General features: G+C 40.0%; 1 protein-coding gene across 21 annotated transcripts in view; it reads left to right on the top strand.

Moving 5' to 3' along the window:
- The window catches only part of adgrb2 (adhesion G protein-coupled receptor B2), a 240978-nt gene that overhangs the window by 111847 nt on the left and 103739 nt on the right, over positions 1–25392 (top strand). For 18 of the 21 annotated variants that reach the window (XR_004334862.1, XR_004334869.1, XR_004334867.1 and 15 more), the window contains exons 3-5: positions 7320–7403; positions 9135–9323; positions 17980–18141. Coding sequence is in view for 8 of the 21 variants with exons in the window: in XM_032534850.1 (XP_032390741.1) it covers positions 7320–7403; positions 9135–9323; positions 17980–18141 (435 nt within the window). In the remaining 13 variants the exon portion in view is untranslated. The remainder of the gene's footprint in view (positions 1–7319; positions 7404–9134; positions 9324–17979; positions 18142–25392) is intronic. The other 3 variants (XR_004334860.1, XR_004334864.1, XR_004334863.1) reach the window with 3 other exon arrangements.

The following is a 25392-nucleotide window of genomic DNA, read 5'->3' as shown; positions in this document are numbered from 1 at the left end:
GGTTGGTTGGGTGGGTGGGTGGTTGGTTGGTTGAGTGGTTGGTCGGTTGGTTGAGTGGTTGGTCGGTTGGTTGGTTGATTAGTCGGTTGGTTGGTTGGTCCACCACTTTGGTCCAGACTGAAACACCTCAATGACTATGGGACAGATTGCTAGGAAATTTAATTTAAGTTTACATTTTAGGTCTTTAGTCTTTAGTCAAAGACACTAAAAGACACCAAAAACATTTATTGGACAGATGACATGAAATGTGGTCCAGATATCCACCTGTCCAAAGGCTGTATCCTAAGGACTGTGGTGATCCCTGACCTTTTCTTTAGCACTGAGGTTCACATTTGTGGTTTGGAATTCCTTAACATGATTTCATTGCTACACTAACTCATTGCAAACACACTATACAGATGTTGCTGCACAAACATGTTTAACCATGGGTGTAATTGTCTGTAATCCCTGCATTGATCGCTCTTTGACCGTAGCTCTGCAGCTTTACTTGGACCACAGGACTGTAAATCCATCGGAATTCTCATCTTGTTATGGATCTGAGAAAAAGAGAGGCTGGAGTAGAAGACAGAGGGTGAGGGGGTGGAGGGCCGAACGATAGACCAAATGACTATGCGGTGTGGGAGTTGAAACATTTGTAAATATCTAATAAGAGAAAGAAAAACGGGGGAAAAGGGTAGATTGAGAATGAAAGTGAAATGACACAATTTGTGTTGATGTGTGTTTGGGGGGGGGTGAGTGTGTGTGTGTTTTGTGTGGGTGTAAAACAAACCACTCAGCTTGTGAGGCAGAGAAAACTATATTCTAAATCCATTTTTGAGGCACACAAATTACCTTGAGACCCCTATAGTCAGGCAGATGCTGTTCTGCACCAACCTGATTCAACTTCTCTCTTCATATCTGCTGCTGAGTGTGAAAGAGGTGAGAGAGAGGGGAGAGAGAGAGAGAAGAGAGAGAGAGAGAGAGAGAGAGAGAGAGAGAGAGAGAGAGATGGAGTGGGTCTGTCTGTCCAGTAGCTTATAAAAAGTCCATTATGGTGTGCTTCTATCAGTTTGGGCTCTCCCAGATGGACCCTGGAGTAAATGGACAGCACTGGAGAGCTATAAGCTCAGATTTGATATACGGCTGAGAAATAGCTTTGTGTGTGGTGTGTGTGTGGTGTGTGTGTGTGTGTGTGTGTGTGTGCGTGTGTGCGTGTGTGCGTGTGTGCGTGTGTGATTGTGCGTGTTAAGGAGTGTGCATTCAATCAAACACGCTGCATTGAAAGAGCTGACAGTAGTCAACAGTGAACATTTCCATGCCGGACTGTTTTTGTGCATGCTATGCCATATACTTAACACAGCTATTTTACCATATTATCATATGTGATCCCCCCCCCCCACACACACACACACACCACACACACACACCCACCACACACCCACCACACAGTGTTCTCAGCAGGCTTAAATCCCGGCTCAGTCTGACAAAGGAGCCTGTGGCTCTAACTGGCTCTGCCCCAATCCCCATTCCCCAGTCTGATGCTTTGTACAGGCTCAAAACTGCTTTACTGCATGACGTTTATTTATCAGCCATATTTACTTCCTATTGTGTGTGTGTGTGTGTTGTTGGTGTGTGGTGTGTGTGTGTGTGTGTGTGTGTGTGTGTGTGTGTGTGTGTGTGTGGTCTGTCTCAGCATGTGCGTATGCCACATCAAGGTATATTTGAGCTTTTTGTGTCACTGCTAATGTGTGTATTTAGATGTTCGATATATGTGTTTATGGTGGGCATCCCACCGCTCTTTGCCTTGAGTTGAGGAAGCCGATAAAGCCTCTCCCTGCAGAGTGAAATGTGATGCTCAGCGGGCTTCTACATGCTACTTTTGTCAACTATTTGTTGGGAAGAAATAGAGAAAATGGCCTGTTTGAGAACCATTGCTTTATTCTTAGCAGTTGGGTTCCAACAAGGCAAGCAAATGAAGTAGTTATCCTCGAATAAACAGTCAATCTTACAATTTGTGGAATTAATAAGCAGTTTGACAGATTGTAATGACTTTTTACTTGCATTTTAAATGATTACCTTTAACATGGGGGGACACTTGTTTAATGTAATTTTGAAACGGAATAGTAATTAGGCAGTAACCGATATGGATTTTTGATGCCGATGCCCCATACGGGTTGCCAATATTTGGAGCCAATACGTTGTTGTTTTTTAACCAAATGTTTACTGAGACTCTGGAAATCCCAGTAGTTTAACACTCTGTTTCATCATTGTCTCACTAACCGAACAAACCTCTAGAAACATAGTATTACACATAACTAGTAACTCTTAACATGACACCCACTCCATTACAGTGTTTGTGATCAGATTGCCTTGATACATTTTTATACTTGTAAGTAGGAGAGCCATACCTTTCAAAGTTCAACATTTGAACACGCTTACAGACTTTAACTCACTCCCATAGAGACAAGAAGACAGCTGAAACGGGTTTACAAAAGCAGGGTTTTTTCCAGATTTAGTTCTGTTTTTACAACAATCAATTGTTCTTGTTATATCGAATTATTGGGAGGTAGACGGTATACAGCATAATATGTCATACTGAAATTTGTGGAATCCATGAAATGATAAACTTTTCAAATTACAAACAATAACAGAATATGTGAATCGTTTCAAAAATGATTTAGCTATCTATGATAGTTTGATTGCTAATGTTAGCTCAAAACGCCATTTACGTGACAGTCTTTGTTGTGTTTGACTGCTAGCTTGTAGCTAAGCTAGCAGTCATTTCAAAAATGATTTAGCTATCTAGGAGTGTTTGACTGCTAACGTTGGCTCACAATGCCATTCAACTGACAACCTTAGTTGTGTTTGATGCTAATTTGTAGCCAGCAGTGAACAAACTTTGTCAAGTAGGTCCATTTTTATTCTTTATTGATATTACAGAAGTCTCTCGTTAGCATCTTGTATGCTACTTGTTCCAAAGTGACGCATGTGCCACTCAAATCTGTACTGGACTTACATAATTTTATATTTTTCATTCGCAGGTGATCTGTTGATTTGCCCGGGCTCTAAAACAGGGTTTTCACTTCACTGACACTTCTGTCAGATGACACTCAAACATCAGCACTACCACAAGTAAAATAAAATAAAAATCCACCTCTGTTCCCGACCAGTCATACAGATTATCGACCCTGCTCACAATTGACAGTGATACTGCCAGCTATAGATAGAAAATAGGTTCCCCTGGATATGAAATGGGTAGAAAAAAAGTAGGGATAAGAGAGGGCGTTTGATGAAGTGTGATATGATGTGTCGATTAAAGTGCGTTCCAGGACATTAAACTATATAGTGAGGTTTGTAAAGGTCAGTTCTCTCAGGGGGTTTATCCATATTGATCTTTACGTTTGATTGTGCCGGACTCCAAACCTGTGTCCGTAGTCCGCGTGGGGGGGAGGGGGAGAGAGAGAGAGAGAGAGAGAGAGAGAGAGAGAGAGAGCTGGTCATTTGATGTGAGACATTACTCCTGCTTCACTGACCTCTGGGTCTCATAAGCACCGAGGTGCAGGTTACACACCCACACACAGGGCTTCATTTGGGCCCAATTCTGCCAGAAAATGATTCAGCAACTCCCAGATAGAGACTGGCTCTTCCTCTCTCACTTTTAAAACAAATACATTTATTTTCTGAATTGTTTTAAAAGTGAAATTCAGGAACTTATCTTGTTGAAGTTTGTGGTACCACGTGTGCCATTTATTTTCCAACGTCATGAGTCCCGAATCTTTCCAGCAGGCCGTCCGACCTTAAACCTACCAAACATACTTCAGTAGATCAGTGGGGTGGAAATATTAGCAGCACGTGCTTTGCTATGGACATGGGCTGCATTGCTAGCTTTGTGGCTATCCTGTTAGCAGACGGAAACAGCAGGAGGAATTTAAAAAAGGATGAGGAGAACTTGGAATGGACATTTGGTTAAACCCCGTCCTTCCTTAATTACTGTTGCTATGCCCTTCAAACAATGGGTCTTCAACTTCACACAGACATAAACAAAAGCTTTTCCATGTCAGCCCACAACCGTGGCATTTGTCCGCTGAAATGATGACAGACACAAGCAGATTTTATCAGCTGTAGCAAGCTAACGGTTGTTCATTCTAATGTTAACGCTTAAACTGTGTGAACAGTTTGAAAATTCCCACTCCAGCTGACTTTTTATCATTTCAAGCCGATTGGTTTTAAACTAAATACTCTATAAAGGGCTTTTAAATGTATGCACATGATAGCTACATATATCATAATGCTAGAGTATAGGTCCACTATAGGTCAAGCCAGTTGGGCATGCCATCATTTGCAGTTTATGTTAGAACAGAAAAACAGTTTAAAAAAGCCACCGTCCAAACGTTTGAAATATTAAGTTTTTCTCTTACGATGCATACAGTTTCAGCATGGGGACATATTTCCATGTCGACAGGCCCTATGTGGCTAGTCACAGTTGCTTAGCAATGAATGGATATGTGCTGTCCGGTGGAGGGTTTAGCAGTCATCAAATAATCCTATTGCTCTAATTGACTGGATTATTAAGGAGCTGGACGGGAAAAGCAGTAGGTAGGTGTAAAGTTTGTCTTTGCAAATTAAACAAATGTTTGTGTCATTTTCTGCTGTATGAATGTTGATCAGATAGCGGGTGGGTAGTAGTAATGTGTCAAGTGAGGGACTGTGGAAATGGAAGCCACAAATATCTACTGTAGGAGTAATATATCCTGCCACAAAGTTTCCTTTTGGTGTAAGTTATTGCTTTAAAACCCTTACTTAAAAAAACAATATTCTGACTTTTAAAGCACTGAGGCGATCTCTTAGTCTTTTAAAATACTTTCAGAGCGCTAAATTCAGCATGCACACAATAATCATTCCTTTACCTCCGTAGCCAGCTGCAGCTACCAATATTTATCTGGAGCACACAAACAAAATGATTACATTGTTCCTGTAATTCTATATTTTACTTTGCCCTTTAAGCACAAGTGGTCCTACTAAGAACAGTGCACAAAACAAGAAAATGGGAGGGAGAGTCAGACAGCAGGAATGAAAGAGCTAGAGGACACAAAAACAGTGTGGTTTTTTTTTTCCTCACAAAGAGTTGTTTCAGTAAAAGACCAAATTAGAGGGCTAGTTGCAATGGGCGTTTGAGCAATCATGACAGACTCAGCTCGATTCGCAGGCATTCATGTTTTTCTGTCTGTGTGTGTTTATTGGGGATCCACAGAAGGATGTGCTATGCATGCATGTGTTTGTTCTTCCTTATGGAATGCCATTTCATTCAGTATTAAATGAACAAATACATAAACACATGAATACGTAAATAAATATGCCTTTGAAATACATCACGAAATAAATGAATGAGGCAATACTTTACAGTACATACAGTATATATAATGAAATAAGTGTAAATATTCATATAAAAATGAATAAGTTAGTTAAATAAATATTTTAAAAGGTTTTACTTTTAATTATTTCATGGTACTTTTATCCGCATGTATTTATTTCAAAAGACTTTTGTTTCACAATTTCAAAATCTCTCACATTCAGAACCGAGCCGTGGTCCCCTATTCTGGGGGTAAGTAGACCGCTAACTACCGCTGACCCGTCGGACACGACTGTGTGCTGGGTACAGGGCACAGTAAACTGCCAGGCGTGTTGCTCCATCAGGTCAGCGCTAGTTGGTGGTTCACTTGCCCCAGAATAGGAGACTGTGCGCTGGGTAGAGCCCCACGAGCTGTCAGTCGGGGTGCACTCTCCCTTCGCCAGCCGCTTTTTACCCATGGCTCTGTTCTGACTGTGAGAGATAGCCAAGCCCCCTGATTTGCATGTGAGAATTGGAAATATATAGAGAGGAAAATAAATAAATTTGGCCTTAGGAAATAAAAGTCCACGGAAATAAATAAATGTGGATTTATGAAAAAAGTCTCTTGAAATAAAAAAAAACATGGACTTATGAAATAAAAGTACCCTACAATAATTAAAAGTGAGACCTTGTAATATATTTACTGTATTTAACTAATAGACTCATTTTATGTGAATATTTACATGATTTAATTATTTATGTATTTATTGCCTCATTTATTTAATTCATGATGTATTTCAAAGGCATATTTATTTATTCATGTATTTATGTATTTATTTATTTAATATTGAATAAAACAGCATTCCATACGTCCTCAGGTCAACTCCTTGACAAAAGCTAGAGCAAGGAAATTTCAGTGTCAATCACTTTTGCGCTTTCTAATCAAGTAGCGCGCACACACACACACACACACACACACACACACACACACACACACACACACACACACACACACACACACACACGCACACACGCACGCACACACAATGGTTAGTGTACCTAAGATACCCCGTGTGATTCAGCTTCTTTGCAAAAATGCAACCACTTCCAAAAACTCCCATGGGCAAGAAGTACCCAAGTGAAAAAGATCTGCTAAATCAAGGATTGTTTCCCCCGTCGAGGGAGTTGATTAAGTCTTGTGTTGCTGAAACTAAGCCTACAAATCCATTTGCACAGATCAGAACAGACTGTGCTCATGCCTCCGTATGTTTGCACCAACAGAGATAAAACCGGCTTAGATATGTTGCATGATTTATTTTCGACATACTTTCTCCCTAGGCAATCGTTCTGTTTCCACAAATTCTCACCATTTATACGAGGTGTTCCACTTCAAATCAGCCCTCTGATAAATCAGATCCAGTCTTTTCTCCAGTGTAGCTGCATGTTTTTAATATTTATAGTGTCATAACCAAGCCCAAAGTTTTTTGTTTTTTTTTAAGTGTTCTTATTTTTGCTCACTTAATTCACATAGCATTTCAATCTGTATATTTTCATGTTTTACCTCAAAGCGAATAAGAGAGTCGGAATATACTTCCTCCCGATTTTCTGATACTGCAGACTTGACATTATGTTGTGTTTCTGCACGAAGTGTGCCGAAATGGATCAGCCTGTTCTTTAAATATTCTGCAGCAAAGAGCAAGCCAATGACATGTAGGCGTTTGTATTTTTATTTTGCCAGAGTCGTGCTTTGGATGTGCTAAACAAATTGCCTTTTTTGACTTCTCTGAATGTACAACGTGGACACTGATGAGCTCTCATTTACTACAGCTTTAAAACCAATCTTCTGTATGCCATGGCACAAATGCATGAAGTCAACCAACTACAGACATCTACACACCAGTATTTTTTTAATCTTACACGTTTAGGATTTCATATATTGAACTGTGCAATTCAATATGTATGTGAAAGAAAAGAAATAGAGAAATACAAGTTAAATCTCTGTCTATTTCAGACCCATATGATGATGACGATCTGAAGGTGAAGACCCAGAGACCTCGATCAGCTGACCAGCCAGGTGTGTTTCAGGCACAAACTGGTGAGTAATGTGATGTGTGCAGGAGTTCGCAGCCTGGGATAAAAGTAGCCAACTTGACATTTACCAGGCTGTATTTGTAACTAAAATTAAAGGAATGATTATACATTTACCTTCTGAAGCATGGCCGAACTCCAGGGCAGCTACCACATGCTCCACCATTCACATGTGCGAATATGTACAGTATGAGCATGTTTATGACTTTAAAATCTTATGTAATTACTAGGATTAGAAAAAAAAATGGAATTATTCATGACATGACACATATTCATGAAGTCACATGTACTGTATATATGCATGGGAGTCTGCCTCATACATACATGACATTACACAGTGGCTGCTTCAACAACACTAGAACATGTATGCGCACACACACACACAAACGCTCATATACCATAATCAGCTACCATTGTGTGGAGGAGGGAGTCCCTACCATGAGGGAAACCCCTGGCTTGTCCTTTTACACTATCTCCCCCCCCCCATTCTTAGACTCCTCCAGGCATGTGTGATGAGCTTAAGCCCTGACTCACTCATGTTAATGAAGATGTAATGCGATTAACGGACATGCAATTAATTTGATTTCCGTCTTTGTCATGTGAAGATGCCTCCATCAAAGGACACGGCGCTCATAAACAATTTAGAAAGAGAGACGCGGGATGACTTCACACTTGGCTTTTTTTGCTTTCAAGGGTGTGACTCGGAGGGAACAGTGGGAGTCTCTCCACAGCTGCCCGGAGAACTCAAAATCACCCACAAAGATGTGTGAACATCCAATCTCTGCCACGATGTTACCATCTACAGTAAAGCCATCCTTTTTGGTTTAAGTCCCTTTTAGCTTTGGGATCATACGTGTTAACCTCCTTCCATGTGTTTTAATATCATTGAATCTCTAACTGAAAGATCTCTAAGACAATTGTCCTTATGAATATTCAATCAAGGGGTTTTACAAATTAAAGAACTTAAATCAGTTAATGACATGTGCAAATCATCCATACCTGTATTGCATGCAGGGATATCATACATTGGGTATTGATAAGCATCACAAGCCGTGTCAAAATTATACACTGTGAAACTTTACCATAGATCCTGGGCTGCCTTAACTTCTATCCAGGGGGGAGAACAAAACAATTTATCTCCTTTAAGTACAGACAGTCTCCTTGGTTATTGTAACCACAAAGCCGCCTCATCATTTGTCAGAGTCCCAGGTTTTCTCTTGATATTTGTATGGATTACAATTTTGTTTTTTGTGTTTTGTTTTTATTGTAGTAATATTGCAATGGTGTCACAGTCATCCAAGGGAATTTTCATTTTATTTCAGTAAATAAAAAGCAAAGAAAGGAATCAATAACCCAAACAAATGTGTTTGATGCCTCCGGTTCTGGGTGAATTGGAAGTACTTCTCTCTCGTCATCGCCACTAAAAGTTCCTGTAACTCTTTGGTGTGGCTTTTTACTATATGAGTCTTCTGAGCAATATACAGCATTGTATTTATTGCAATTACACAGTATAAACAGTGGAATATCTTTATTATTATGAGACAACAGGCACATTAACATTTTAAAGCCTGCAGTTGGGTAAATTCGCTCCAAGCTCCGGGGCCAGAAACCTCATGATTACGCTGAAACGAAAACTCCCTACCTCTTCAACGTTTGTGATCCGTCTGAGTCGTAGAAACTTGAAAGTGGAGTCCTTGAGAATTACCTTGTCTTTGTCCACCTCCGTCTTGCTCCTCAGGTGACCCTGCGGCAGAGGAGTGGTCACAGTGGAGTGTGTGTTCTCTCACATGTGGTCAAGGCTGGCAAGTGAGGACGCGTTCATGCGTTTCTTCTCCCTATGGGACGCTGTGCAGCGGAGCCCTGCGGGAAACGCGGATGTGCAACAACACGGCATCCTGTCCAGGTGAACCTGGGATCACAGGCTCAGGTATGTTGTCGGCTGACTTTTGACATAACCTGAATTCAGTGGCACTCACTGTTTTCTTACAGCAAGAACTGTGAGGGTTTAATCATCATCTATGTGGAGTTTATGTGATGTTATTCGCATAGCAGACCAGCAAGCGGATGATGACTTTGGATGCTTTTTTTCCCAAATCTGTGATGGACTGGTAACTTCTCCAGGGTGTCTTCCTATCCATATGGCAGGCTGGGATATGCTCCCGGCCTTTGTGACACCAAGTATGGATTAAAAGTTGAGATAATAAATGAAATATGTTTAGCCGTGTTGCAAAAATGATGGCCAAATACATATGTTAATATGCTGTAGGCCTTGGGTTTTTAGTTTTTTTTGTACATGTTAAAATTGACTAAATACAGCGTTAGAAAATGAGCTCTCTGCTTAGCACCTCACTCACCAATACAGCATCTACTCGTCTATTTACAATGTGTCAAGAAAGCTGTAATACTGAAGAAAATAATGACAGTGTGAAACTCCATCACTTTTAAGGAAGGTAGGCGGTATATGCGCGCACACACACACACACACACACACAATCGCACAATCACACAATCACACACATCACATGGGATCGGCTCAGCCAAAAATATATTTAACCATGGTGCAGCAGGAAAGAAGCTACAGAATGAGAATGTCATTTTGTCATTTCAATTCACACTACTGGCCAGCTCAGGGAGAAGGAGAGGGAGAGAGACGTGAGACCTAAGCTCGATGTCAGCAAGTCAATTAGACCTGCCAGAGCTCAGGAGTTCATACTTCTCTCTTTGGTTAGCATTGTTGTAATTTCCCTTGTCTTGTCTATATCTACTGTATATCGAAGTCTACACAGCTAGTGCAGTATTGTAAATTAAAAAGAAATCCTCTAACAGAGCGTAATAAGCAGACAAACTTATTACAATTTACAACGAAAACTAAGATAAGCGCCCAAACAAACATTGGAATTGTTGAACGTAAATTTAATTTGTGTTGGTGATAACTACAGATACAGACGTACACAGATTTCTATTGACTTCAGAGAAATTCATTTTTCGTTTTAGATGCACTGACAACTCCAAAATATATTCAACTAATCAAATAACATTTTCATATGCATGCATGCTCTGCCAATCAGGGTGAGTGTGTTCAAGCCTATCTGCTTGCTTCAAAAAGGCAAGAGCAAAATGAAGGGCACCTCATCCATTTTTCCTCAGCAACACACAACACAATCAAGCCAGATGAAGTCACTGAGGGAACTTGTGTAGCGCTCATCCTGAATAATGTGAGTTCGGCTGGTTTGATTGGCAATGTAGGTCTCTACTAGATGAAATTGTGAAGTACTGCCTGTCCTGCTCTGATTTGATTGGTTGTTCTGATTGCAATTGAATTGAAATCCCATATGGCACTGGCTCCCTCCTGCCTAGCCTCTGTCCATTCTTTAATTCACTACTTTTGCTCAGTCCCCAACCAGAGGATGACAAAAATAGGGGTTGCGCAGTAAAACCGCAGTTGAAGCATCATCTAATGCTGTAGCGAACCTACCACATTAGCGATCTTTCACCTGCAGAAGGTAGTAAAGTCATTGTTTTGTTTTATTACCATACTTCAGGAAGTTTGGGAGTGTGTGGAGGGACTTCTTGAAGAGGAACTTGCATATGACTACTGTGTGTTATGCTGTGTGAAGTCTGATCAATTGTGGTGGCACATGAGGCAGCGTTGGTTGGAGGTGTTGAGACCTCGGTCTCCCGCTTCTTATTTCTGTTTTGCGCTAGCTGCTCGAGGCTACGTTAGCCACTACTAGCACAACACACCTGAAAACCCACCCACTTTAGTTGCCCTATGGGTAGAAAAATGCATGGCATATAAAAGACAATATCTCTCGTTCTGCTGCATCATTTTTTGTTTTGTTTTATCTTTTCAACAACTTTCTATTGTGAGCCCGACAGTGTTATAGGAGTGTAACATTACATTAATGCAGTATTCTTTTAAGGTCAAGGTCAAGTTATCTGCTAGCTTTACAATGCGTTGCCGGTCCACTTTCATTTTTTTTTAGCGGGACAGAAGGAAGAAATGTCTCTACGGACCAATAACATGGACATTGTGGGAAATCTTTCCTTGGACATTTGTCCTGTCAACGTTTGCATCAGGAAAGACATTGTCACTTATGGAATTGCATCTGGGGTGGGGCTTGCAAAGTAGATGAGCAACTTCATCACTGGGTTTCTTTACCTACATGAGCCAAGCCAAAACAGTCGAGCTACAGTCAAGTCAACATGTGTAGGTCGATCGCTATCAGGACAAAAGGACACAAAGGGACTTTTTAGTGGTCCACTGTAACAGAAGAGAGTATTTGGCAACTCAGTAGAATCAAGAATATCAAGTCTTAGCCAGATATGATGTGAGATTGTGTACTCCACCAGCTTTCTGTGGCAGCAATTGGTGACTGACCGTGGGTCTGTCTTAGGAACATATTTTTAAAAAAAACGTCTGTCCTGTCCCTGCCAGCCAAAGAGGAAGAAAGCCCTCCATTCTGGTTGGCTGACAGTGGGGAAGTCTCTAAGCCGACCTCTCTGATCCCAGTGATTCCTAAGAGAGTGCATCACAGGAAAATTCATGCACAGCCATTCTAATAATGACAGTGATGTGTTGGATGGCAGGCTATTAAATGAAAAGTCAGGAGCGATAACTTCTCCGGGGACAGATAACTTAAAGCGAAAGTGTGGCCACTACACCCCACGGTCAGCCCATGGGGTGTAGTCATTGGTCCTTAGCCACTAAGGTTATAGAAGCCCATCATTGGACAAGCCCTTTCCACTAGCTGCTTAGGAGTTAATGGATGAGGAACACAGGGTCAAATTGGATCATCCTGATTCGCTAAGCACATATGCACACATGTCCGTGACTAAAAATGTATAGGCAGTCCAGTAAGTCTTGACCTTCTCGTGTGGGGGACTTAAACCTTAGTAGGTGCTCATTCATTTCCAGGTGTGCCGCACATTGTGTTCGTTCCTCGAGTGTTTGAATGTGTTTCAATTAAAGTTCTCTTTACATGCACAGGATGTACTGTATGTATAATGTGTGGTTGTTATTGAAGTTTAATTTTAGTTAAAATGCAATACAATGCGATTGTATACATTTTTTTACCCCCCATATGTTGTGAGTTAGGAGTCAGTCAGTGTTTACTGACGTATCTTCCCTAAAAAAAAGAAGAAGCAAGTAACGAGAGGAACATTTTCCTTCCCTGTCGGTGCATATGCTAATCTTGTTTTTATGCAAATGTGCCAACGCGATTTGTATGTCTAAGTGCCTCATTTTCCATTCAGTGTCGATATTAATATCCTCAGCCGCTCCTTTGATGGGATATTGGTTGCTGTGTTATGTTCCGTTTATTATTTCATTTTTTTCTTCCTCTGATGTTTCCCGATGTGGTACTGGAGGGGTGTACGGGCACTCCTGGGATTGCCTGAATGGGATCACACCAAATTCAAGTAGACTTAGAATGTTGGGGTGGTAGCAAAGATACATAACAGTGTTTAATGAACTTGATGTGGTTCACTTTTAAGATAATTATCTTTTTTTTTCTTTTTACTTTGACTTAATTAAGGGTAGAATCTACATGTTTGTTTGATTTGTTGATCTCTTTGCTGCTTCCCCATGGTCCGACGGGGAGTCATTACCAACATAGTACAGTACACTGAGGCAGACACACACACACGCACACACACACACACACACACACACACACACACACACACACACACACAACACAAAACACAAAAACACACACACAACACAAACACACACCACACACTAATCAGGACTACAGTGTTTTGAACTTACACTAACTGTAACGTCACAATTGTGTTCCTCAAATACTAGAAAAACAACACTTACGTGCAAATGTAACACACTGTGTCAGTACTGGTTTCAAATGGCTTGCTCTCAAATCAAACACTCCATTGATGAAAAGTGGAGTCCACATACACAGGTTATGCATACTGTACAAGCATGAGCAGTGCCGCTTCAACCCTGATGTTCAGAACATGCCGGCCAACTGCCTGATTTATCTAAAAGATCTGCAAGTGAAACATTTTTAATCCAACATCCCCTATTCTGTTTCATATTCATTAATTCGCAATCACGAATATACACGGCACGGTTGGGGAGAACACAGTCTGCATACTTTTTGGTTTCCTCTATTTACTATTTATTTGTGTTTGTGCACAAGTTAGAACTTTGAGTCTGAGTATGTTGTTAGTGTGAGTGTGGGCGGATATGTCTCGGGGCACAGCGCTGTGCATGCGTGTTTGTGTGGGTTTGCACGAGTTGGGGAACATCAATGAAAAGTAGCTTGGACAGAAAGCCAATGAACAGAAAATGGACTTTTTTTTTTTTTCTCCTCGTTTTTCATGGGTAAAACTCTTAAGTTAAGGCGATACAGATAATCAATTTTAAGTAATGGTCTGCCTCTTGACAAAGCAAACTAGGCAGTAATTGGTCTGGCAAATTAACTCTCTAACTTTTTTTTTTTTTTATATATATGCACTGAAGTGTAAGGCGTTCATGCCCCAAAGCGTTCAAAAGTGAAGTAGTACCCTTACTTCTGATCTATTTAGCTACTGCTCATTTGCCATAGATTCAGTGACATTTTCATGCAGTGGAACAATGGTGCAATATGAATACAGCATGTCTGGGTCAGTGCGTAGTCAAACGCTGCAACATCCCATATCCAGTAATCATTTTAAGCCAGAGACTGAAGGTGCATGCAAGGATGCAGGCGTGGACTCGTGGCGGACTCGTACAGATGGCAAACACACACACTTACACAGACGCACACACACCCTTATAAATGAAACTTAGTTATAAATAATGCAGCTATGACCCCAGATGAAATTGCTGCTAATGACGGTAATGCTTAGGATCAATTTGATGAAAGTGTCCTATTACAGACTATGCTTTGGCAAAAGCTAGACATAAGAAATTAAAGATAATTTCTTCATATACAGCATTCATTATTACGTGGAAATTAATATTATATATATATATATATATATATATATATATATATATATATGTAATTATATGGATATACAATATTAAAGACGTGTATCAAATTCATGCATCCTAACTACACATTACTGTACATATCCACACGCCTTATGTTTCTTTTATTTATATTTCTTCTCTGATATTTAAATACTTCTTGCAACTGTAACACAGAATTTCCCTCCGGGGATCGATAAAGTATTGCTGATTCTGATAGCCTTATTCTCTGTGGAGCTGTGAATGTGTGCTCTACTAAGTGTGTGTGCATATGTTTTAATAAGGGGGTGAGCATGGACATTATATCTTCTCTTATCTAAGCTTACTTGCGTTTGCATCAGAAACGTTTTGCTTTTTTTTGTTGCACATTTTAAGCTATATCATTTCCATCTACCTCTCACAGAGCTGAATTTAAAAGACAAGAGGGTGTTAAAAGACACCGATCTGGCACCTTGTGGTTTGATCAGCACCGATTAGATTGTTACTTTATTTTTTTTTTCCATGCTTGCCGCTGTAAACATGCTCATTTCCAACTCCCTCTGCGACTGTATCTCTGATGGCAATAAACTCCCTTGAACAGTTGAACTAAAAGGAGAGCTGTATTATAGTAATGTAGTCGTTGGTGTTACAATATAAGATTTGATAAAACTGCCTTGTGCTGCTTTGTTTATGGCTGGAAATATCACTCGACGGGGAGTATTTATCTGGTCACCAATAGCCGCTGTAATAAAGTTCTAATCCCAGTATTTGAATCACTTTTATATTTTTTTTTTCCTTTTCATCGGGCTTATCTGCTCCCTTGTCCCCATGTCCAATTGATAGTTCCTCCTTTTAATGTGTCTTAGTCCCAAAGCTGCTTAGATTTTATAGGCTCATTGATTGCTTTTGCACAGTCAGACTTCAGATACACTTGTACTGGCTTTGAGAGATGAAGATTCGATTTGGATGAATAAGTAATGTCTTCCAAACAATCTTGTAGTGTTTTAGAAGGAAAAAAAAGATGCTAAATTACAGAACTAATAGAAGTGTATTTGTTAAGGTTGTTATTGTTGCCTCTGTCTCCTGAAAAGGCTTTGCAATTTGGGATGAGCTATCCCCCATCGGCTTGCACTTTGATGCCAGTTTCATATATATATATATATATATATATACATGGAAATTTTGGAAGTAAATTGTTTCATGTTTGATATCAAAATATTTTGGCCGACATACTTCAGGACACCACACAGCCCATCATGCTGCATTAAAATCCCCCCTTTCAAATCAGTAACAACTGCTCCACAGACGCAACTTTCTCAGCGGGTTGTACAAAAATGCAATTTCAAAGCTTAACAATCTTTGATTTGGAGACTGTGGAACACTTTGAACCATGAAATAGTGCGTTTAAAAGAAATACAGTTGGTACTGGTTGTTCGTTGTTGGCCACAGTATGACTCACACATACCAAAAGGAATGTCGACTCCAACAACATTTAAAGTTCAGCATTGGGTTGCAACAGTTACTTCTAAATCCATAAAGTCTGAGTAACTACTTGCTAGTTTCAAATTCGGTTGCACCATTGCAACTTGGGAAAGATCTAAGCTAGTAATGACTTTAGTATTGTGTGACAAAGCCGCCTCGTGAAAATATAACAAGTTAAAAGGGAGTAACGGCAGCATCACAATAAAAAATGTGTTTCAGAGATGGTAGTATTAAAGGAGTTTAGAGGAAGATTATGCTAACCTAGCTGACGCTATTGGGTTATTTCATCTTAGTTATTGCCATAACTTTTGTAACTTTAAGTGTATTGTGTTTATTAGGGAAATGTAATTGCGCATATTATTAAACAGCATGCTAATTTTAGTATGCTCACAGATATGTTGTCTATATTCGCGAGCTAATGTTAGCTTTGTCAGCTGGTTCAGTTGGCTAAGCAACGCTTAGAGTTAGCATGCATACATATTAAAGGTGTTCTAAGCAATGTCACAGGCTTTAGACTTGTTGTCACATACAGCAAACATCTCCTCACTGTCCGCAAGCTGTCTGTCCCCAGAACACACTGTAAAAAAAAACTCACTATCCACAAGCTGCCTGTCCCCAGAACACACTGTAAAAAACATCTCCTCACTATCCGCAAGCTGTCTGTCCCCAGAATACACTGTAAAAAACACCTCACTATCGGCAAACTGTCTGTCCCCAGAACACACTGTAAAAAACATCTCCTCACTATCCGAAAGCTGTCTGTCCCCAGAATACACTGTAAAAAACACCTCACTATCCACAAGCTGTCTGTCCCCAGAATACACTGTAAAAAGCAACTCCTCCCTATCTGCGAGCTGCCTGTCCTCAGAACACACTGTAAAAAAAACTTAACAATCTGCGAGCTGCCTGTCGTCAGAGCACACTGTAAAAAAAAAACTTAACTATCTGCGAGCTGCCTGTCCTCAGAACACACTGTAAAAAAAACTTAACTATCTGCGAGCTGCCTGTCCCCAGAACACTCTGTAAAAAAAATGCAGTCTCTGTAGACAGCCCAAGGTCTACAAAAGGCAACAAAAACCAACTGCGCCCACCTGTAACATGAAGCATGCACAACCAGTGTTTAACAACTAATCTGAATGTCAGAACTTCTCTGTGTGCTCTGTAAATCTTTACTTCGTTAACAAGTTTGCACAAGTTGCAGTTCACACAATTGCGCTCAGTTGTAAAAGCATTTCATGAAAATGAACAGGAGGCAAAAAAGTGACACTGGTAACACGTGTTCCTGAATTTAAGGATATCTTACTGTTTACCAGCTCTCCATATATCTACTTTTTAATACCATCCTCATCTTCTTTCCCTCTCTCAGCCTTCTACTCCTCTGAGCTTTCCTTCACAGATTAGACTTAATTATTTATTGCCATGATTTATTTAGCTTTGCTCAACACAGGACCAGCACTCTCCATCCTGCTCTCTCTAACTTTGTTTTTTTCTCTTACATGGCCCAATCTCCCAGTGTCACACAGCTGACACACAGATCAAATAGACATACAGTACATGCATTCCTGCATGAACTAGCTTTCAGTAAAGCAGCATCCCAAGATCTTAAAGCAACGTTCATTATCTGCAAAGTTTCTGTGCAACTCATCTATTCTGTTTTGATGTATTTCATCTTCATCAGTTGCCCGAATGGGCCAAGATGCACAACAAAGAGGAAAACAGAAGGAAAAGAGATGAGAAAATGTTTTAATTCTTTAATTGGTTTTTGAAGTTTTTGATGTGGTTAGTGTCTTTGGATCCTTCAGTTCTAATAATGTCAGAAGCAGACGTACCACTTTCATTTCCTTCTCATGTCTCGAGCTGCATGACAACAAATTGCCAGAGTGTCCATTCCTAACCTCCATTTTCTTCCATGTAGCGACATGTAAATGCAACTTCATTCCCAGTGTTTCTGTTTTCATTGGAACTGGAATGTTTTGGAGAGGTCAGGAGGTCACCTCCTTCATGTTTTTATTTAAGGAATGTGCTCCGACTCATTTAATATCTCATGTTTCTCTCATTCTCTAACCCTCTTGCCTGTGATGGGATGCTCCAACCCTTCCCTCATCCCTCATCCCCATGTTGTGCGTGTGTTTGTGGGTGTTTGCAGTGCATGGGCTGTGGGAGGAGTGGTCGTCATGGAGTCTTTGCTCTGTGACCTGTGGGCGGGGCTCCAGAACGCGAACCAGGAAGTGTGTGAACGGAGGCGGGGCTTTGGCTTGTGGACGGCCCGAGAGTCAGACCAAACTCTGCAACATAGCAGTGTGTCCTGGTTAGTACCATCCCCTTTTACATGACACAGTCTCTCTCTCTCTCTCGCTCTCTCTCTTTCTCTCTCCCGCTCTCTATCTCTCTGCCTAGTCATGCATGACTTTTTCTTCTTAACCTTCCACATCACAAAAATCAAAACCAAAAACAACATTACTGTGACAGCTCTTGAATTTGACATTCCTATACATTCATTCATTCATTCATACATACATTCATATTTTGTGTTTTTCCATTATAGCGTTGTGGTGGCAAAGTTACTCCTGTGCAGACCGTAACTGAAATCTTATACTTTCCACAAATATCTACTACTACTACTAACTGTCAACAAACTGGTGACTGCAAAAATGGCTGCAAAGCCACCGTTGCTGACAATTTAATCTTAATAAAATTTCCTATTGACACTAATAGAAGTTGAGCTGCATTTGATTACTTTATTGACTTTTGTAATGTTATGACAAGTTCTGTATTACGCCATGTTAGCGGCCATGGCATTTTGCACAGACATCCATGGTCCCCAGAGGATGACGCATAAAGACTTTACTGATCCCCTGACTTTTCCTCCATCACCACTATGAGGTTGCCATTTGTTGTTTTGAGGGAATTGTTTTGACAGGGTTTAAATATAGAGAAATAGTCTTTGTTACAGACATCCAGTTATAAGACCTGTATTCCATCATCAGGTTAACACTTTGATTTGTCCAGTGCTTTAGTTTATGACCAAATACCTGAAAAACTGGTGAGATTCCCATCAACTTCAGGTGCACTTTGTGGTTGTGTTAATTTTCTTTTTTAGTGTACTAACATTCTAAACATTGATAGTAAACATGGTACACTTTAGACTGCTAAACATATTAGCATCGTTGTTGTGATTAGCCTGCTGACATTAGCATTTAGCTCAATACCCCGCTGACCCTAAGTACATCCTCACCGAGCTGCTAGCGTGGCTGTTTACTCTTAGTCTTGTTTTTTCAGTTTGCAGCATGCCTCGTATTTTTTTTTTTTTAAACTTTTGTCTGATGTTGAACAAAGGAGCTATAAACTATTTGGTTTGTACCTTGTTTCTGTTAATGAACTGCAACAAATAAATAGCACACAAAACACAATAGCTAAGTTAAAGATAATATTTTGGGTGATTTTATTCAACAGGACAGCTTAGTCATGAAAGGGGATGCAGCAAAGGGCCACCTGTCAGAGTCGAACCCCGGGCCCGCTGCGTCGAGGAGTGAACTCTATACATGGGTGCCTGCTCTACCAACTGGGCTATCCGGGCACCCACAACAGCTATAATTTACGCTTATTTTCCCTGTATCTATAGTGTGACAAAGTTAGTAATGGGAGTAACCAAGTTAGAATAGTGCATGAACACAACATTTTTTTAATATTGGGCACTTTCTAAAGTTCTTCATATTCTGCTGACATGGCGTGAAGGCAGCATAATCCCCATCTTCCCCGCCTGCTTATCTTAAATTCCTGCATCCTCACAACAGATTTCAGTTCCATATTCATCTCTGCTCAACCATGGATTCATGCCCATTTTTTAACTCTCCTTACTAAGGAGTCGTAGCCTAACAAAGCCTTTAGGTTAAACTTCTATGCGCTACGGTTGGCTTGGTTTAGATTGCTGAGCAGTCCTGCAGCAGAGCTCTTCGCCTATTGTCTCTAAGATTACCTGTTAGGCCTGTATTTTGTGAAGAACAGCAATAAACCCCATCTTATTCTCGTCGAGGGTATCACAGGAGTTTATTTGTAGCTGGCTCAGACTGTCCAGTTGAAACATCTTTATCAGGCTGCATTGGAGTGGAAAAGGAAAAACCAGCGATTGTAATAACATCTCACCAGAACACACTCTGAAGAAACAGCAGGGCTGGTTTGGACCAAAAACTACTGTAGCCTTTTACACAGCAGCTTTCTAGATTTGGAGTAGAATACATTTTATTGTCCCCGAGGGGAAATTTGTTGCTTCACAACATAAACATGTAAAAAACGTGCTAAAATCAACATATAATAAAATCAACATAAACATGAGATCAACAAAGCGTCCTAGGACACAAAAGGACACACATGACAGCACCGACAACACAACATCCCAAGAATTAACTAATAAATTAAAGTGCAAAAAGTGCTGGTGTATTTATTGCACCCCTGCTCTGCTGTGTTAAAATTAAACTATTGGAGTTCAGGAGCTTGATGGACGTTGGAATAAACGATAACCGTAGTGTATAACCGTAGTCCATTCTGCACATGGACTCTTTTTCCTGATGGCAGAAGTTCACATGTAGGAAAGAGAGGGTTTAGAGAGTCTGCAGTGATTCTGTCGGTTTGTTTTCGAACAGCTTGCTCGTACAGGCTCTGTACGCTTGTACTCTTTACCCCCTATTATCCTCATAGCTGTCTTGTGTGTGGCCACCAGCCGGCTTTTTAGCTGCACTGTTAAGTTGCCAAACCATGCTGTGATTCCATCTCTGATAATGCTCTCCACAATTGCCCGGTAGAACACGAGCCTGATCTGGCTGCTTACTCCATACAGTCTCAGTCGCGTTAGAAAGTTTAATCTCTGCTGCTGTCTATTGCACAGGTAGTCAGTGTGTATTTTCCACCAGAGAAGTATATATTGTCTATATGGACACCTAAGTATTTGTAAGAAGTCACCTGAATGATTTCTTGATTTTCGAATTGGCTCACGGTCAATCCCTTGCCTTGGCTCAAGCACCATCTCTTGTGTTTTTGGGACATTTAGACATCAACATATCTACTGTGATGCAAATACTAACGTCTACACGTTAGATAGGCCACCGTTTAAATCTAACACAACGAAAAAACCTTTGGCATTTTAAGACTTATAATGTACCGTGCAATTTACATTTTGTATTTTAAGTGTCCCTTTAGAGCACCACTTACTTTGAAAGCATTGACATTAGAAATGAGTATTCATTTCAGTGATTTAATTTGGGAGGTGCTGTCTTTGTTTGCAGACTGTAAACGGTTTCTACATAACATTGGAATAACGTCATAGATGGACGCACAGACGCTAAACATAAGACGGTTTATAGCTAAATTGGAGGCTACTTTCTTATTAATAACCTTTCATTTCCTGAATTGATTTCAGTCTGAGTGACCGTGTGTGTGCTTGTATTGAATGTAATCCCTCACAAGATGAATTATCACAAGGTAAGTGCCTTTTATGTATTAATAAAAAAATGAAGAATCCTGCATCATTTCCCCCTAGAAAATTATATACACATACATACAGTATATATTTATGTGAATGCTGCTGGAGCCTGTCTTGGCTTCTTATGCTCCCTACTGACTCATATTCTTCTTTCTTTTTTTTTTTTAAATCTTTTTTATTTATTTTGCTTTTATATTTTTCAAAGCAGGGGTTGTATAAGGTTAATATTTAAATAAAACACAACTCTCCCCATTGCCAGACATAAAGGCTGCAAAGTTGTGCCTCAAATAGGGAGGAATAAGGAGACGTCGTAATCCAAAGTATGGCCTCTGGGATGTTTTGCCATGCTGTTTTGGGAACAGTGCTGGAAAGAGAGGGTTTAAGAGACAGGCTCGTCCTTCAAGGGCCTTAAGGAAATCTGTGTATGTGTATCCGCATAAGGTTTACGTGTTTGTGTATGAGTGTGTCTATCATCTAACAGATTCAGGCTGCTTTGGGGAGTTCAAAGGCAATGGTCCTTTGAAATGATGAATACCAGCATAGGCCTTTTGGCAAAAGCGTCCATGCATAAAAAATAGCTTTGATGGATCTTGTCTGTGTGTATGTGTGTGTGTATATATATATATATATATATATATATATGCAGTGGTGGGAGAAGTATTCAGATCCTTTACTTAAGTAAAACTACTAATACCACACTATTAAAAACACTCTGTTACAAGTAAAGGTCCTTCATTGAAAATGTTACTTAAGTAAAAGTATGTATCATTAGGGAAATATACTTATTATTAAAAGTACTCAGTGCAGAAAAACCCTGACATTTATGAAACTGGAAGCAATCAAAAGACTGTCACTGTTTAATCGGTTAATAATTCCACTCGGGCTGTTATATTGTTTATTAATAAAACATTAGATTTCACAAAGTGTGTGTGTGTAACCCATAACCATTTACTCGGACCAAATACTATTATGCCATGCAGCATACAGTGGGGAGAACAAGTATTTGATACACTGCTTATTTTGCAAGTTTTCATATTTACAAAGAATGTAGAGGACAGTAACACTAAAAACTTGTCGAATAAGTCGGAATCTAAAAAGTCTCATTGTATGATTTTTAAATAATTTGCATTTTATTGCATGACAAATATTTGATACATCTAAAAAGTATAAGTTAATATTTGGTACAGAAACCTTTGTTTGCAATTCCAGAGATCATACGTTTCCTGTAGTTCTTGACCAGGTTTGCACACACTGCAGCAGGGATTTTGGCCCACTCCTCCATACAGACCTTCCCCAGATCCTCCAGGTTTTGGGGCTGACGCTGGGCAATACGGACTTTAAGCTCGCTCCAAAGACTTTCTATTGGGTTCAGGTCTGGAGACTGGCCAGGGCCACTCCAGGACCTTGAGATGCTTCTTACGGAGCCACTCCTTAGTTGCCATGGCTGTGTTTTGGGTTGTTGTCATGCAGGAAGACCCTGCCACGACCCGTCTTCAATGCTCTTACTGAGGGAAGGAGGTTGTTGGCCAAGATCACGCGATACTTGGGCCCATCCGTCCTCCACTCAATACGGTGCAGTCGTCCTGTCCCCTTTAAAGAAAAGCATCCCCAAAGAATGATGTTTCCACCTCCATGCTTCCCGGTTGGGATGGTGTTCTTGGGGTTGGACTCATCCTTTTTCTTCCTCCAAACACGGCGAGTGGAGTTTAGACAAAAAAGCTCTATTTTTGTCTCAGCAGGCCACATGAGTGGAGAACAGGAGGTCTTCTTAAAGAAGAACTAACAGGTCTGTGAAAGCCATAATTCTTACTGATTGGTAGGGGATCAAATACTTATGTCATGCAATAAAATGCAAATTAATTATTTAAAAATATTACAAGGTGATTTTCTGGATTTTTGTTTTAGATTCCGTCTCTCACAGTTGAAGTGTACCTGTGTTAAAAATGACAGACCTCTACATGCTTTGTAAGTAGGAAAACCTGCAAAATTGGCAGTGTGTCAAATACTTTTCTCCCCACTGTTCTTACCCATGTAGAGTTGAATCAAATTTGACTCTTTTAATCTATTCTCTCTTCACATTGGTTTATCTCTTATGTTATGTATACAAATACCATTATACCACATTAAACAAAAGCATGCATATGTGGGCAGAGCTGCAAATGTTAATGTGACAGCTGTTGCATTAGGTAAAGCCAATCAACAGACTAATAGTATAATGAAATGTTCAGAAATGTCATACATGAATTATTAATCTGATCGTACCTGACCTTTTATCTCAGAATGAAACCAGTCCCTTCAAAGCCAATATCATGCAGGGTTTAATGGCTATGTCTTAATTAAAGGCAAATTAATATTTCTTGTCTTTGCATTCAGATATGTGTGTTCATACAGTATATGCTGTCATTGTGCTTGTTTTTCTTCTGGGGAATGTCTTGGCCTATACTGTATGTCTGCTCGCCTTGAATGGTCAGCATCCGACTTAGGAAATGTCACGTTCCCCGTTAAATTGCAGCTCATTCGGTGTATGTCATCCGAAACCGTGTTGGCCCCAGCTAGTTGTAACACTGTACGAGCCACACACAGCGTGACTGACCACATTACCGAGGAGAGTTGGCAATGCTTTCCCACTAGGGAGAACCAGACAAATACATTTACTGCCCTGTACTTCACTTTCTCTGCTACTTAAAGCCCCTGTGTGTAGCCTGTGTGCCTCAATATATCATTCTGAGCCAAAACAAGAGTTCTCACTTCAACTGCTGTTCGTGTTAATATAGAAACGGCTTACAATAAAGTCAAACATCACATACACAATAGAGATGCACAAAGGTCTTCTTTGTCATGTTATAATGCATGGGATTTAATGTTATTGTTACCTAAATTCATTCCACATATTTTGAAAAAGAATTTGCCATAACTATAAAGAGCATACAGTACATAATATAGTGCTTTTCAGCATAGATTAGACACTTGACACGAAAATATGACCTCTACATCTTCTCGGCTTGACTTAGGGTTACATTAAAGAGATTAAATAACAATCAAACCTGACATTTTATTAATTTTATTCAGTACAGTATCACTACACATTATTATATTTTTATATTAACAATTGATCAATCGCTATGTTGCAATGTAAAAAGTGTCGGTGACAATGTTAAACCCAGAGAGAATTCTCACCCAACCTTGCTCTGTAGAGCATTTTACAGTATTGTAGCTTATTCATTGTTTTGCTTTTATAGCCCACAACTTCACTGTTTGGATCGGTGCCATTGTTGTCAGCCTCCTTACGTGCAGCAGCAGGCCAGCTGTTTTTAGCGAAACGGTTCTGATAAAACCACCGGGCGCTACCTGCCCAGCACTTAACAGCAGACAGTCAAAGTAACAACTAGCTGGTAAACACAGCGGGGCATTTAGAGGATCAAGAGCCAGATGTTTCCTTCAACAGTTGGTGGAGAGAGACACGGATGCGTAAATAGACCTTTGCTTACCAACGTGTTCACTTCATCAATTTGATAAGGTTTAGAAAGAGCTGCTTTAGTACATTTTGCAGGAAAATGTCTTCCGATCACATCATCCCACTTTGTTCCAAATTGTTACAGTTCTGTTGTAACATAAATAAAGAAAATCCAAGTTTAGGTCCACATCAGTAATCCATCTGGAGACAACACATGAGCTGGATTTGTTTGTCAAGTGAAGTGACACTGCTGCCAACAGAAGGAGGCATTGTATTGTTACTCAATTCAAAATATATTACCTCTAGGAATATTTGTGTGGCAGGAGTAGAGAAAGCAAAAGCAATTTATTTGAAAATAACAATTGACTGTTCCTGTAATTAAATGCTGTGTAAAGTGAACCATGATTGGTGTGACAATATTACAAAATGGTTCTCTTTTCATTTAATTTTTTCAAGATTATTTTGGGGCATTTTTAGGCTTTTTATTGACAGGACAGCTGAAGAAATTAAAGGGTAGAGAGAGGGGGGAATGGCATGCAGCAAAGGGCCGCAGGTCGGAGTGTAACAAGGAGGAAACCTCTACACGGTTGTGTTTAGAATAATAGCAGTGTGTTTAAAAAAGGGAATAA

Source organism: Etheostoma spectabile, chromosome 14 (genome assembly GCF_008692095.1).
Source record: "Etheostoma spectabile isolate EspeVRDwgs_2016 chromosome 14, UIUC_Espe_1.0, whole genome shotgun sequence".
NCBI lineage: Eukaryota > Metazoa > Chordata > Actinopteri > Perciformes > Percidae > Etheostoma > Etheostoma spectabile.
The sequence above is the reverse complement of the archived record's forward strand: the minus strand, read 5'-3'. Positions and strand labels throughout refer to the sequence as shown.